We start from the raw sequence: 16,486 nt of genomic DNA on the forward strand, positions 1-16,486 counted from the left end.
CAGAACAGATAAATCTACAGAAGTAGAAAATAGAGTTGTTATTTTCTCGGACTGGGAGTATTGGGGAATCAGGGGCAGGGAGGCAGAGGAATGGGTAGTGACTGCTATTAGGTATGATGTTTCTTTTTTGTGTGACATAAATGTTCTAAAACTGATTGTCTTAAGAATTTTACACCTTTGTGAATATATTAAAAAGCACTGAATTTTACAGTTTAAATGGGCCACTTCTGTGATATTTGAATTGTCTTTCAATAAAGCTGTTGTAAAATGAGTATGTGTGTATAAAATAGCAGGCTTGCCATTGCAAATTTTGAAACATGATAAAGTAAGAGGTTTTAAAACCCACAGAGACTGAATTTAAAATTACAAAAATTGATCAGAAACTGACATTCAGTTTGTCATGCTGAAGCTGAGACAATGCAGAATCATCAAATCTCTGGGTCATTAAAAATTAAACTACATCTGCTTAATTCACTTTTAGGGTTTCATGTATCCTCTTAGAGTCTTCAGAATCTTTTTTAAATTGACAATGAATGAGTGAAATAAAGAATTCATTTAACTGGAATATTGATATAAATTTCCCCATTCCCTAACCATTATAATTCTAATTCTAAGCAACTTTTTACAACCTTATATGCAAAGTTCTGCACCAAGGCTGAAAGAGAAAATTCCTTTTGGCAGCAAGCCAGAGGCCTGGGGTAGTGACAGGAAGCCTGGAATATGTGTTTTTCTGTGTTGGTGATAAGCTGTTCTTACTCTTAATGATGGCTGGTTGTCTTCTCTCCCTACCTCCAATCTTAGTCAAAGACCTCCGTGCCCGTGGACTCCTTTTTCTCTCTGCTGACCAGTGAGCGAGTGGCGAAGCAGTTCCCAGTGATGACTGAGGCCATAACTCAGATTCGGGCTAAAGGCCTTCAGACTGCAGTCTTGAGCAATAATTTTTATCTTCCCAATGGGAAGAGCTTTTTGCCCTTGGACCGGAAACAGTTTGATGTGGTAAGCTGACAGGGATCCAGAACAATCTGAATCAAGTCTCTGTCCTTATTTTAGGATGTAGCATTAACGCTGCCTCTCATAAGGTCTTGAATGGATGGGTTTGTTTATTCACACAGTTGACTGAGTTAGGATTAGACATGATAGGTGGGAAAGAGGACTTGCAAAGTATCACTGAGCTGTGAGCAAGCTTATTTATGGGCTTTGATAACTGGGTGAAACCTCAGCTTCAGAGACTCCCTTTTATCTGAACTTGAACCTTAGTCATCAAATATCAGGGATTCCCAGGTTGCACAGTTAGTAAAGAATCTGCCTGCCAGTGCAGGAGACACAAGGGCTGCAGGTTCCATCCCTGGGTCGGGAAGAGCCCCTGGAGTAGGAAATGGCAACCCATTGCAGTATTCTTTCCTGGAAAATTTCATGGACAGAAAGCCTGACAGCCTACAGCTTACGGGGTTGAAAAGTGTTCCACACAACTGAACTCACACAACAACAACAACAGCATCAGATAACATATGTACTTTGATCAGCTCTCACCTTTTAATAGGCCCTTTGACCTTTTCAAAGACCAACCCCATTGCCCTCTATTTCTATGGCATTAATCCTTAGACCATTGCTGAGCAAACAAACTTACTGCAGGAAAGGAAGTGTCTAATATAGTTGCTACCAGTCACACACATGGCTGTTAAACACTTGAAATGTGACTAGTGGCACTGAGCAACTAAATTCTATTTCAACTGAAATGTATATCATCACATATGACTAGGGGCTGCTGTATGGGACGGTGTGTGAAGGGCTAGACTATCAAAGTACCTGAGAAGATTCTGAGTCAGGAGATGGTCTTCTGTGCCAGGATGTTACTTCTGTGAAAGACTCCCCATTTTCCTCAAAGGAAGTATATTATCATTATCCTGGGACAGATAGAAATTATTGATAGACGACTAACTTAAACTTCAGTCAGAAAACACATTCTTTCACAGCAGTGGGTATGTACCGGGCACTGGCTAGGCATGAAGGGTACTGTGTTCAATGCGACTGACACAAGTCCTGCCCTCAGGAATATGCATTCACCACATATTAGGTGGTCAGCTGCCACATGTGGCTAGTGGCTACTGTGTCAGACAGGGCAATATAGCATTTCTATCATTGTAGAAATGTCTATTGGATAGTGATATTTTAGAACATAAAATCTAATCAGAGGACTTCTCTGGCAGTCCCCTACTCTGCTTCCACTGCAGGGGGCGGGTTCGATCCCTATTCAGTGAACTAATACCCTGCATTCCATGCAGCATAGCCAAAAAAACCCCCAAAATTGGTGAAACAGACAAGCGGAAATTCAGAGTTCAAATATGGGAAATTAACCACCCAGCCTAACGCTCTCTTCACCTCCCACCTCCTCATTCATCCTTATACAAAGCCTGTCAAGATAAGAGTTCTCTTCCCTCTGTACCCTTGCCTGGCTCCTTACCCACTTTGACTCTTGGTTTCCTGGCTTGTCCACAGCACAGCCTTTCTCCAAGCATCCTCCCCTTTGGGGGCTCAGGGACCTCAGCCATATTTGGATCCTGTCTGCAGCTTGCTGTGGGCAGTAGCTCTGATTCCCTGAACCGCAGTTTCCTCACCTGTGGTTCAGAAGCAGCAATTTTCTTTCTTTAGGGTGGCTGTGTGGATTCCAGACTATAATACATACAAAGCACTTTACAGAGTGCCTGGCAGATTATTTTCAGAGATTCCTTCCCTCCAGTGCGGCAGTGGGGATTATTATCTTGATCTGGACAAACTAAGTTGGCCAGGCTCACACCGGGTCCTTCAAGTGTTTAAGGACTTGTGAGCTTCTTTAACATGATGGATTCATTTATGCAGACTTCACAGACTCTCTGGTAGGTGCTTTCAGGCAGCTTTTTCTGATGCATTTTCATATTTCAGGTCTGCAGGTGACCTGGAGTGTTGAAAATCTATTTCCTCAAGAGCAAGAGTGTACGTTTTTATCCTCTAAAGCTATGAGGAAAAATATTTATTTTGATAGAAGTAAAGCTGGGCTTCCCAAGTGGTGCTAGTGGTAAAGAACCCACCTGCCAATGCAGGAGAGATAAGAGATGTGGGTTCAATCCCTGGGTCAGGCAGATCCCCTGGAGGAGGGCATGGCAATCTACTCCAGTATTCTTGCCTGGAGAATCCCATGGACAGAGGAGCCTGGCAGGCTACAGTCCATGGGGTCACAAAGAGTTGGACATGACTGAAGTAACTTAGCTTGCATGCAAAGCTAATATAACCATTCCTGTGATCCCCATCATCTTTGGAGGCTGTTCCTAAACTTTTCAATATTATAGGATTCTGTTTCTGCTGAGGTGAATGTGGCTTTTAAATTTTGGTCCTCTAATTTAAGTAAAAATGTTTCCATTATATTTTATTGCCAAAGAACATGTGATCTAAGATTTACCATTCTAGCAGTTTTTAACTATATAGCAGAAGAATATTAGGTGTATTCACATTCTCGGGAAACAGAACCCCAGAAATTTTTTATCTTGCAAAACAGAATATAAGGAAAAGGCCAGGGGTCTTACCAGTTTAAATCTCAAGAATGTTTTCCCTTCTCCAGATACAATCACCTGAGAGGAGGTGTCTGCTTGCCAGACGTGGCCCAGATCCCCAGGCTTTGCTCCCCTCTCACCTCTTGTCCCGGCTGTCCAGGTGTGCTGCTTTCCTGTCACGTCATGCCTTCATTGGTGTCTGAAACACCTGGGTTCTCCACCGCCCACTGTTGATGTTTTCTTCAGAAGGAATTTCTCTGTTGTATTTTAGCTCATTCAGGTCCTTAGGAGACCAGGAAGAATAAGTAAGAGTAAGTTACTCAACATTTATTTACCTGAAAGGGCAGTTCTCCTCCAGCCTTGAACAGTGGGAATTTGGAGGAGAGGGAGGGGCCCTCAGATTTGTCCTTGATCTTGGAGAGCAAGGGTCAATTCAGGAGTGAGTGAGGGATTTAGTTCTATTCTTAGGACAGACCCAGAGAGTATTGGTTACAGGCCTCTATGGCTGTTTTAGACCTACTCACAGGAGATTAAGCCCTGGGGTCAGTGTCAGAGGACTTCTGGGGGTTGCTGGATCAGAGGTAGCCTGACACTGAGACAGCTTTTCAGGGTTCTCCTGAACCTTCAGATGCGCCCCACCAGTTCTGGACTAGATAGAGTTTGAGTCAAGGCTCTCAGGATAGAGGAGGCTTTTTGCATGAAACCTGTCTTTGCCACTGACTGTATCTCTGGTGTCAGTCCTCCTGTCTAGGTTGAATATAGCTCTTTGTTTTTTCACTTCTGAAATATGGATATTAAAGTCATGTTTCTTTCACAACAGTAAATACTACCTTTCTTTCTGAAAACATGGTGAAATACTTACACTAAAACTGATATGTGCAGCTTTTCTTCTGTTCCATGCAGCCACAATACCTAACATGAGCAGAATGCTGTGTCATTTTGGAATACCTTCCAGTTTCACTAAGTTTCCCAGCTACTGTTATGATGGGTAAGATGGCTATCAGTGTTTCCAATTTCCTGATGAGTATATCCAAATCACTCCACTTAAAAAAGCAACATCATTTTATATTATGACATTCTTAAGTTACTTGTTATGACAAATCTCCACTGTCCCACTGGTCTTCTTTTCAAAAAAACATACCAGGGTATAACATGGGAACACCACTTTTAGGGATGTTCATCTCTCCTTCCTGCCTTTCCCTCAGGTCGTGGAATCCTGCCTGGAAGGTGTCTGCAAGCCAGATCCCAGGATGTATAAGCTGTGCTTGGAGCGGCTTGGCCGGCAGCCTTCTGAGTCCATCTTTCTTGATGATCTTGGACCAAATCTAAAAGCAGCTGCCGGCCTTGGCATTCACACCATTAAGGTAATGGTCACTGTTTTTTGAACCCCTTTGTGCTTCAGGCACTAGTGTAAGTATTTCTGTGCAGTCCTCTTACACTCAGAGTTGGAGTTGCCTCTGGTGGTTTTTGCCCTTGCTGCCACAGTCTTTTTTTTTTTTTTTAAGTATGAGGTCTAGTTGACTAGCAGCTTGTATTTTCAGTAGGAAGTAAGAAGGCATTTTGAGAAAAGAGTTACACAGGGAGGTGAATGGCAGGCTTAAGACATTTTGGGTGGCAGTCCTGCTGGCCTGTTGATGCTGTTCAACTACCAGCCACTTGGACCACCTCAGTGCTTTGAAACAGGAGAAGCCATGTGTGTGTGTATTGAGGGAGGGGGTGGTGGTCTCTGTTCAGCTTTCTACGTTTAGGTTTTCATTATTAGCTGATGGGCCTATAGGGGCAGAATGGATACTCTAGTACAATATTTTGCTCTCCTGGTACAAGGGAGTATTAATGAACTTTTAACTGGCACTCTCTCCAGCAGATAAAAGAGTTTAATGTGGTTAGGAATTAAATGGGGTAGGAAAGTCATTCTGAGGCTTTTTCATGAGCTGATTATGCTGGCTCCAAAGTCCTTGCTTAGAGAACTGGCTTTTGTTTATATTTCCCTCTAAAAATGTACCCTCTTAGAGAACAGGTAGGAGGAGAGGTCAGGGTTGTCTGGGGATCCATGCTCAATATTCTCTTTGAAACCAGGTCGATGACCCAGAGACTGCAGTAAAGGAATTGGAAACTCTTTTGGGATTTCCATTGAGAATGGCTGTTCCAAACACTCGCCCTGTGAGAAAGACAATGGAAATTCCCAAAGACGCTTTGGAGAAGTACCTCAAAGACTTACTGGGGATCCAACCCACAGGTAGTTAAGTGTCTGCATTTCGGTAGAGGCTAGGCTTTCAGTCTGGCTCTCACTTTCTCTTCTAGTGGAATAGGCTGGAGATAAAGATGCCGTGTGGTGAGGAAAATAGCCAGGTGGCCCTGCAGACCCAGGTGCTGCTCTGTTTTGCTTGGGAAGAAGCACTGACCTCCTTTTCTGTGGGTCCCCAGAGTGTACTTGGCTCTTGTCCCACGTGAGACCATGGCGTGGCAGCAGTCACCTGCAAACAGCTGACCCAGGGGAGAAGAACTTGCAGTATGTGCCTAGGGTGTTTGGGTCTTTCTCATATTTTTGAGATGACAGCCTGTTTTGTGAAGATGACTTAAAAAGTCTCATGAGTTTAAAATGAGACAATTTGTCTTCATCTTTCAAAGGTCCCTCTCTTCTTTTTCATATTCCACCCTCAGAAAAACAGGTGCTTCAGTACCTTTTTTTTAAAAAAAAAAAATTATTATAGTTTCATGATCCTTTGAAGAAATTTCTACCTGGTGATAAAGTTTGATCCTTGAAAGTACTCTTTGTATGCAGCTTCATGTGAGGATTTTTTTCCCTTGATGGATTGTTGTAGAGCCTTTACAAAGTTGAGGGAGCCTTTCTGACCAGACCAGGCAACTCAGGCAAACTCCCACTGCCTGTTCTTCTGATCAAGTGAAATGAATCTTATGTGTCAAATTCATCTCACTGGGAAGACCAGGGTTAATTAGGCTGTTTCTTTTTGTTGCTGTTTTGTTTTGGCTTTATGGCTGTGGGATCTTAGTTTCCCCTCTGGTAGCCCCTGCAATGGAAGTGCTGTGCTGTGCTGTGCTTAGTCGCTCAGTCATGTTGGACTCTGTGTGACCCCATGGCCTGTAGCCCACCAGGCTCCTCTGTCCACGGGGATTTTTCAGGCAAGAATAATGGAGCAGAAGTGCAGAGTCCCTATATAAACTATTTCTGCAAGGGAGCCTCACAGTTTAGCTTGATGGAATGGGAAATTGCATCTCCTGAAAGCAGGCCTCTGCATAGCTGCTTTCAGCTGTCACGCTAGTATCAGGTGTGATGTGCCCAAGCTTGGGGTGAGGGACACGCAAGGGCACCTTTTGTCCTTGGCTTAAAGCATTCCAGTTAGCAAGATGGGTTGCCATGACTGTGCTTGTGGTTGATAAACAGAACTATAAAGCTTTTTTCATGGAGCAGAAATAGGCAGGAAGGACAAAACTGGACACCTGCACAAAGTGAAAATTGTGATGTAAATTCAGTGGCCTTTGCTACATTATAGTGTGACATTGGAGGTTTGACCCAGTCATGTCTGGTACCCAGGGAGGAGATGCTTTCCTTACAGTGCATTCCAGATCAGGATGCTCTTTGCCCATGTGCAGTACTCATTAGAAAGAAAGAGTCTCTGTCCACATCTGTCCTCCAGAGCTGGTTTGAGTTTTCCTTCCTTTCAAACTTACAGGCCCATTGGAACTCCTTCAGTTTGATCATGGGCAGTCAAATCCCACCTACTACGTCAAGCTGGCTAACCATCAGCTGGTTCTGAGGAAGAAACCCCCTGGGACACTCCTTCCATCCGCGCATGCAGTAGAGAGGGAGTTCAGGTAAATTCTCAGGGTGAGAGTTGTGCTCGCTGTCCCCAGCCTCCTCAGCCCAGCCCCTGGCTGGCAGGTCAGCACCCCGTCATAGTGCCTTGAGACATTTAAAATTATAAGTATGATGCTCCATAATTATTTCAGATAAGAACATGTCACCTGATTTTAGGAACTGGTTTTCTCTATCTTGTTTGGACTTCCCTGGTGCCTCAGACAGTAAAGCGTCTGTGTACAATGCGGGAGACCTGGGTGCGATCCCTGGGTCGGGAAGATTCCCTGGAGAAGGAAATGGCAACCCACTCCAGTACTCTTGCCTGGAAAATCCCATGGACGGAGGAGCTTGGTACAGGCTACTGTCCACGGGGTCGCAAAGAGTCGGGTACGACTGAGTGAGTTCACTTTCACTCTCTTTTCTCTATCTAAACTTGTAGGAAACAAGACTTTTTGAGATTCTACTAAGTGGGGCTATTGCCCAAAGAGTTGAGTTGATAGTTGTTGAAACTATCCATGAGTTGATAGTTGTTAAAACCTGGGATTCCTTATGTGAATCTTCTTACTTCTGTATATGTTTGATATTTTTCATAGTAAGATGTTTAAAACAATAAATGTGTTATAACCCATCCCAAGTAAAATCTCTTGCTTCACAAATAGGAAAATTTAAACATAGTAGGTTGAAGCTTCCCTGGTGGTCCAGTGGACAAGAAGGGAACACTGGTTAGGGGACACCAGTTCGATCCCTGGTCTGGGCAGATCCCACGTGCCTCGAAGCAACTAACCCTGGGGCCACAGCTACTGAGGCTACTCTCTGGAGCCCAGGAGCTGCAACTGCAGAAGCCTGAGCACTCTAGAGCCAGTGCTCCATAAGGGAAGCCCCCGCAATGAGAAGCCCACATGCACACCACCCTAAAGAGTAGCACCCACTCTCTGCAACTAGAGAAAGCCTGTGCACAGCAATGGAGACCCAGCACAGACAAAATAAATAAATATTAAACAAAACAAAATAAAACATAGTAGGTTGAAAAACCTAGCTTCAAACCCTTGGACAGCGAGTGACAGCGTGATGACTGGGCTCCAGAGTGGAGCTTCCTCTCCCAGAAGACTCTCTCTGCCTCCTCCTCCACCTCCTTCCAGCCTGTCATGTTCTCCAGAAGGAAGGTTGCAGCAAGTAGTCAGGAAAATGTGATTTTAGCTCTTGGCCTCTTTCTCATTATTGACTGTCTCCTCTGACTTTTTGGTTCCTTGTGTCTGACTCTCTATATTACAGCTACTGATGACTGACATTTATGAAGCCTTCGGGGTTCATTTGTGAAGCCCACAGAAGTCCACTAGCTATTTGTGAGCGTTTATATTTATATATGTGCCCATGTGATAGTGTGTGCTTACAGAAGAGAAACCCTGAAATGTGAAGCTACCACTATGTATGCCTTCTGCCTGGGGACTCTCTCCAACTTCCCAGTGTTCTGAGGAATTCTGGACTGTTCGAAGGACATCCAAAAATCCAAAATGCACAGAATTTCCATTTTAGTAAAGGAATAAAATGTGCACTTGAAGATGAAACATGTATCTGCTTATAAAATGCCAAATCAAATTTGGAAAGCTGGGAAAACGCTATAACACAATTTGTAAAAACCTCAGGGTAGTCATATTTTTATACCTAATAATTCCAATAGAGGATCTCTCTTTAAAAAATAGTTCTAAATAGGGAGAAAACCTTTATGCATTAATATGCTGACTGCAGTGTCATTTATAATAAAAAAATGGAAATAACCTATAGCTGCAGTAATCAAGAAATGATTTTGCAAACCTTGGTATTTCTATTTGTTGGAACAAAAATATAATAGCTAATACTTACTGAGTGTTCATTATGTGTCAGGCACTATAATACATGCTTTGAATGTATTATTAATTCAGATAATTCTCAGCAACCCCCTGATATGGTCCTATTATGACCCCCGTTTTATAGAAAAATGAAGCTTAAAAAAACTGAGCAACATGCCTAGTGATATATAACTAGTATGTGGGGGATGGAGCCTGGCTTCACACCCAGAGGTAGTAGGATTCCATAGCCCAGTCTTAATGATTATACTGTGATTGCTGTCAATAAAAGGATGCCTGTAATAAAATGTATATGATAAAATCTTAATGTAGCAAAAACAGATACAAACTATGTATGTCTTAACTGGTTTTTTTTATTTTTTGTAAAGACTTATACATTGAAACATTAGGAGAAGGCAGTGGCACCCCACTCCAGTAATCTTGCCTGGAAAAACCCATAGACTTCGTTACATGTTTCATAAAATTTACCAGTAAACTCATCTGGGCCTGGAGTTTTTTTAGGAAAAGGTTTTTGCTTATGGGTTCAATTCAATAAATATTGGATTATTTGGGTCTTTTATTTCAACTTACCTTAGCTTTGGAAGTTGTAATTTCCAAGGAATTTGTCCATTTATATTTTAAAATATATAAAATTGTTATATATAAAGTTAGATATGTCCATTTCATATGAACAATTAAATTTATTGTTCAAAATATTCCCTTACTGTCCTTTTACTGTATGTAGGATTTCTAGTAATGTTGTCTCTTTATGATTCCTGCAATTGACTGATAATTTGTATTTTCTCTCTCTCTTTCATCAGTCTACTTAAGGATTTATCATTGTGTTGACGAGTACAAATACTTAGTTTTATTAATTTTTCTGTTTATTTTCTATTTCATTTAGTTTTCCTCTGAGCTTTGTTCCTTTCCATCTGCTTACTGTGGATATATTTTTATCTTCTTAGCTATAACCTTACATTTTGTAAATGTAAATGATTTACATTTTCCTTCTTTTCTAACATGAGCTTTCAAAGTTATGAATCACTTTCTAAGCTCATCTGCATCCCACAAGTTTTGACATGTATTATTATTATTATTTTTACAGTTTGAAATGTTTTTTAATGTTCCTTTAATTCCATTAAGGTCTTGGAAATACTAAGATTTTGATACTTGGAAACTTATCAGGACTTATTTTATGGACCATTACATGATAAGGCTTGGTGACTGTACTGTGTGCACTCATAAAGAATGTATATCCTGGGGATGTTGTGCAAGTGTTATAGAACTGTCCATCAGATCAAGTTGGTTGGTAGTGTTGTTCTTATCTTACTACTTCTAGTTAGTCTGATAAAGTCAGTTAATGATAAAGGCATTCTGCAGTCTCAGTTATGATTGTCAGTTTGTCCATTTCTAGCTTTAATAATGAAATTTTTACTTTAGGTATTGTAAAGCTCTGTTATTAGGCACATACACATTTATTTTTTATTTATTTTTTAATTGAAGCATATTTGATTTAACGTTATGTTTAATTTCTGCTATATACCAGAGTGACTCAGTCATACATATATGTATTGTTTTTCATATTCTTTTCCATTGTGGTTTGTCACAGGATATTGAATAGAGTTCCCTGTGCTGCACAGTAGAACCTTGTTATTTAAGGCACATACACATTTATGATTATAATATCTTCCTGGTGAATTAACTCTTGTATTGTTCTGAAATGTCCCTCTTTATCTCTAGTAGTTCTCTTTGTCTTAAGTCTCTTCTTCTGATATTAATATAGTTACACTAGCTTTCTTTTTTTTTTGGCAATCCAAATTTATTGAACTACTGATGCTAAGTTATACAAAATTGCACCACTTTAATTAAGGCTTTTAGTTTACATTTGGCCACCTCAAAAGTAGTTGTAACATTAGGTTGGTCAGTTTAAATACTGTGGCTCCCTGTTGGATAGACACACAATCTTTACACCCAAACGTTAATGCATACAAAGCAACAAGGCGTTGTTAAATAAAACAGCAATAGTTACTGCAACTTAGGCCTTGTGACCAATTACACATGATTAAAATTACTCCCCACATTCACATCCACAGTACTCTTCCACCGTTTAACATCTCAACCAAAACGTTACACATGGGAAACAATCACTAACAGGCAAAAATACTAAACCTGTGTATTTGGTATTGCAGATACACTTATGCAGGAGCAAGCAGCGGGTTCACAGTGAGAATCTACAGCTGCAGAAGCCTGAAAATGATTTACAAAAATTGTTAAATCATTAAAAAATTGTTTGCAAATATACACTTCTTGTTGTAGACCCCCACTGTACACACAACTATAAACATTGTTCCCTATGTAAACAAAAAAGGAAACATATAATAAAAGATTTGAAAAGTCTGGACATTTCCTTCCCAACAGATATTAAAGGCAACGTCTTTAATCTAAGACATTATACTGAAAGGACTATCATATTTTAAAGACAAGATCACTGTCTCCACAGGTTTTTTAAAAATTAAAAAAACTATATAGCTGTGTTAATCAAAGCACTTATTTGTACAACACAATGATAATGACCTTGAATTTCTTAAAAAAAAATTATAATAAGCTACAAGTATCAAAGAAGCAAAGTTATCTGGAGTAGTCTATATAGCTCCTCTTTGGACTTTCTTTTATTATGCCAAAATAGTGGTGCTTTTAGGATTTACATTATTGTGCTCTCCAATACAAAGTATGGGGTGTGTTAAAGTATACAGTACACCATTTTCATACATGTACAACATTGGTGGATGAAAAATTTCTCTTAGCAGTAATACTGGATTGTAGCCTCTGGTTTTACCAGCTGCATACTCTAGGACTATTATATAAGTAAAAATCTCTCTGTGATACTGGAAAGTGATTAGAATGTGCAAACTGATGTAGTAGTTTTCATCCGCCTCTTAAAGGGTACCACCACAGAAAGTCCATTTAAGATGTTGGTAGGTTTAACAAAGTTGGAATGCTGGCACTGTTGAATTGGGCAACAGTTCTTCAGACCTGGCTCAGAGCTACAATGCATTTAGTATAGTAAAGCAGCTGACATGACGACTTTTTGCGGGCCTTCCCAGGCACTGGCGTTTTTCTGTTAATTTGTCGCACTAGGTCATAAAAGATCTCATTAACATTTATTTTTGATTTTGCAGAGGATTCTAAGAATGCACAGTTATTCCACTGTCTTGCTAGATTTTGACCTTGTTCCTTTCCTACAACTCTTTCATCTTCCAAGTCACACTTATTACCAACCAGAATCATTGGAACATCATGCGTGTCTTTAACTCGAAGAATCTGTTCTCTCAGATCTTGTAAATCATTAAATGTGGACTGTGCTGTGATGGAATAAACTAACGCAAAGAAAGCCTTGTCCATTTTTCATGTACAAATCCCTCATTGCTGTGAATTGTTCCATTCCTGCAGTATCCAAGATTTCAAGCATACACTGCTGTGCATCTACTTCAACTTGCTTTCTATAAGAATCTTCTATCGTAGGATCATATTTTTCAACAAAAATTCCTTGAACAAACTGTATAGTCAGAGCAGATTTTCCAGTGCCTCCTGAGCCAAGAATGACTAGCTTATACTCATGCATGGTGCAAACCTGTAAAAGCTAGTACCTCTTGTGCTGTCACTGGGTGCCCGCAGCCAGTGTCACCTCATGCTCCCTCCGAGTCGCTGCTCCCAGCACCACGGCGGTCCTGCCGCTACCGCTGCTGCTGCTGCTGCTGCCTCCGCCACCACTCCAGCTGGTTTACACGCCTGACTCTCCATTAGCTTTCTTATATTCACCAATTTCATGGAACTTCCCTTTCCATCCTTTCATATTTTATTTATTTTTCTATGTTTTTATATTTAAAGCATATTAAGTCTCGCTTTTGTATCCAGTAGGACAATTTTTGTCTTTTAATTAGAATGCTTACACTATTTAATGTAATTATCAATATATTTGACTCAGGTCTATGATTTTCCTATAAGATCTTTGTTCCATTTCTCTTTTGTTCTCCTTGACTTTTTGTCTTCTTGGGTCAATTGAAATTTTTAAATTTTAGCATTCCATTTTGATTTTTGCATGTACCATTTTAAAATCAAAGAATAATTTCAAGAAAATCTGATCACCTTATTCAGCAGTGTCTCTCATCTTTGTTCTGCCAGGATAATGAAAGCCCTTGGAAATGCTGGAGTCCCTGTCCCCAAAGTTCTTGACCTTTGTGAAGACTCAAGGTAATGTTCAGATTTATTTTTTCCACTGTATATTCAAGCTACAGAAAAGTCCATATATTCACTCAAATTCTAGTTTGCTAGAGTAAAGACAAGTAAAATTTGAGTAGAAAAGAGATTTTATAGCAACCTCCCCTAAAGAGGTTTAAGTTATCCTGAAAGATAAATGCCTGCTTTCGTGAGAATTGGTAGGAAGCATCTTTCCTAACATTTAAAGAGCATACGTCCATCTAGCTTCATGTTGTTTGTTTTAATTAATTTTTTTATTGTGGGCTTTCTAAACTGTTTTTGAATTGCATTATAATATACTTTCTGAGTCTCTTTTTTCCTGATTTTTTAATTATGAAAAATTTGAAACATGCACAGAAGTTGAAAGAAGAAAAAAACAGTACAGTGAGCACCCATTTACACTGCATCTAGATGAAAACATTGGTTGACGTTTTGCCACATTTGCTTTCCATGTATATGTGTATATATATATATGTATGTGTGTATATGTAAGTGTATGATATAGATAAAATATTTTTATGAAAATAGTTAATAATTATATAAACATTTTCTAATTTACTGTTTTGATCAATAATTATATAATTGTTTTATAAGTAAGTAAGTATATTTCATATGTATGTAATTATTATTCATTGAACCTTTTGAAGTAAGTTGCAGACAGCATATATCTCCTAAGAATAAAGACATTTTCTTTCATAACTCCAGCAGCAGTATTATACTTAAACTAAAAATAATTTAAATTTTCAAGTCAGGATGAATATTTATAACAGAATTTTCAAAACAACTTTTCAGAGTACTAAACTGATTTCTAGTAGTGACAAAAAGATTGATTAATGACATTTTGGTGTGTCACCTTAATACTTTGGGGTGTTTTGTATACCATTCATTTCAGTGAATAATGATGAAAATAACATCAACAAAAAGAAGGGGTATTTATCAAACCCTCATGGAACCAGACACATATGCCAGGCATTCCCTGTATATTGCTCCCTTAATTCTTATAGCTATTCTTTGAAGCTTTATAGATTGAGTAAAAACAATGCTCAGAGAGGTTTAATATGTTCCTCAGGATCACAATTCTAGGAAGGGCAGAGGTGGGACTTAAGCCTGGTTCTGTGTGACTCCAGACCTGACCCCCCACCCCTTGACCCAACATGCTGCTTTCCTATATTATCACAATCCCATTCCGAGTAGATTCCAAAGAGAAGAGAGGCATGCTGGCAAGGAAGTGTAGACAGGGATGTTTATGTGTGGCTTTGTTTGGGGAAGGAGTACTTCTAACTTCCACTTATATGCAGAGGAAAAAGGAAGTTTCCAGTACTCTGGGTCTGGACTCCCACCCAGCACTTAGAGCTTACACACAGGACAGAGCAGTGCCCTAACAGCCTGCCACATCACAGGCCACTGAAACACCCTGTTTGTGTCCCTCCCAGTGTTGTCGGTACCCCTTTCTATCTGATGGAATACTGCCCAGGCCGCATCTACAAAGACCCCTCTCTGCCAGGCTTGGAGCCCAGCCAGAGGCGGGCCATCTACACTGCCATGAACAGAGTCTTGTGCAAGATTCACAGTGTGGACCTCAAGGCTGCGGGCCTGGAAGACTATGGGAAACACGGTGAGCACGGGGCCCCTTGTCTTCTGTGCTGATGTTTCCTCACTGGTCCTCTGCTTTCATAATTTCTATTGTGCCAGGGTTTTAAGGCAGCATTGGTAAATATGAGGTGGGCTTGTTAGCGTCCTACTTGGAAATCCACTTTCATTTTAGTGGAGGTGTTGTTTACCTAGATGTTTTGTCCTGAGATAAATCTATCCATGGACTATAGAATCTCTTTTCCCTGCAAATTTTATCTCACTGTATTCTTTTTTCTGATACCGACTGGCTTAAAGTACTTAAGATATGTATTTTCTTCTCCATTTTTTACCATTTCCTCTAAATATTCTTTTCAACAGAGGTAAATTTTTTTAAAATGCCATTGTACCAAGGTATTTGTATAATTTGTTGCTGCTCTTTTCTTTCTTTTTTTTTAATTGTCTGAGAGCTCCAGTTGTTACTCATCCTTGTAAGCACTTTGTGTTGTCGGGATTTCCCTTTTCCTTTTTTTTGGAAGTCAGTTGTATTGAAAGGTAGCATTTTATGAATTTTGACAAATGCACACAGTTTTATAACCACCATCACAACTGTCTCCGTGCTTTTGCATGCAGATACTTTAGCATGAACCAAAGAGTTTCACTTTTCCCTGCAGCATTCAAAATTATCTGACTCTCAATGCATTCCTGACCATGGTTAAAAAGAATCTCAGTAAGCTATATTTTGTTCTTTCTCTGCTTTTAACTAAAGCATGCCTATTCCTCTAGGACTGTATCAAATGCTGCAGTATGTAGCCAATGTACATCAACTTCCTGACATATTTTTACCAAATTTCCTAAAATTCTATCACTCTGTAGGCACATGATGTAAGGCCTCAAAACTAACCCTTTGAGAAACTTTGCTACCACATAGCAGGCTTGCTGACTTCCCAGTCACAATAGAGGGAGTTCTCTACCCTTTCCACTTGTAGCCAGATCTGTATCAAATGCTAACTTTTGAACAGAATTACCAATTTAGTGGGGTTCCCCGTCTTGGTGGTCTCACTGGAAGATATTTATAATAATTTATTTGTTGTCTATCCAAAATTTTGAACTGTGGTGTTGGAGATGACTCTTGAGAATCCCTTGGACTACAAGAAGATCCAACCAGTCCATCCTAAGGGAGATCAGTCCTGGGTGTTCATTGGAAGGACTGATGTTGGAGCTGAAACTCCAACACTTTGGCCTCCTGATGCAAAGAGCTGACTCATTTGAAAAGACCCTGATCCTGGGAAAGATTGAGGGCAAGAGGAGAAGGGGACGACAGAGGATGAGATGGTTGGATGGCATCACCGACTCAATTGACATGAGTTTGGGTAAACTCCAGGAGTTGGTGATGGACAGGGAGGCCTGGTGTGCTGCGGTTCGTGGGGTTGCAAAGAGTCAGACACGACTGAACGACTGAACTGAACTGATCCAAAATTTCACTTAACTGAGCA

General features: G+C 40.2%; 1 protein-coding gene and 1 pseudogene across 7 annotated transcripts in view; one reads left to right on the forward strand and one right to left on the reverse strand.

The window, feature by feature from the left end:
• LOC109571076 (acyl-CoA dehydrogenase family member 10) overlaps nucleotides 1–16,486 on the forward strand; it is a 49,681-nt gene that overhangs the window by 7,626 nt on the left and 25,569 nt on the right. For 6 of the 7 annotated variants that reach the window (XM_019977243.2, XM_019977242.2, XM_019977240.2 and 3 more), the window contains exons 4-9: nucleotides 802–996; nucleotides 4,730–4,888; nucleotides 5,601–5,760; nucleotides 7,217–7,358; nucleotides 13,347–13,415; nucleotides 14,855–15,036. In XM_019977243.2, the coding sequence (XP_019832802.2) occupies nucleotides 802–996; nucleotides 4,730–4,888; nucleotides 5,601–5,760; nucleotides 7,217–7,358; nucleotides 13,347–13,415; nucleotides 14,855–15,036 (907 nt within the window). The remainder of the gene's footprint in view (nucleotides 1–801; nucleotides 997–4,729; nucleotides 4,889–5,600; nucleotides 5,761–7,216; nucleotides 7,359–13,346; nucleotides 13,416–14,854; nucleotides 15,037–16,486) is intronic. The other variant, XM_070770163.1, reaches the window with a different exon arrangement.
• Nucleotides 11,006–12,801, reverse strand: LOC109571079 (ras-related protein Rap-1b-like; annotated as a pseudogene).

Source organism: Bos indicus, chromosome 17 (assembly GCF_029378745.1).
Source record: "Bos indicus isolate NIAB-ARS_2022 breed Sahiwal x Tharparkar chromosome 17, NIAB-ARS_B.indTharparkar_mat_pri_1.0, whole genome shotgun sequence".
Classification (NCBI taxonomy): Eukaryota; Metazoa; Chordata; class Mammalia; order Artiodactyla; family Bovidae; genus Bos; species Bos indicus.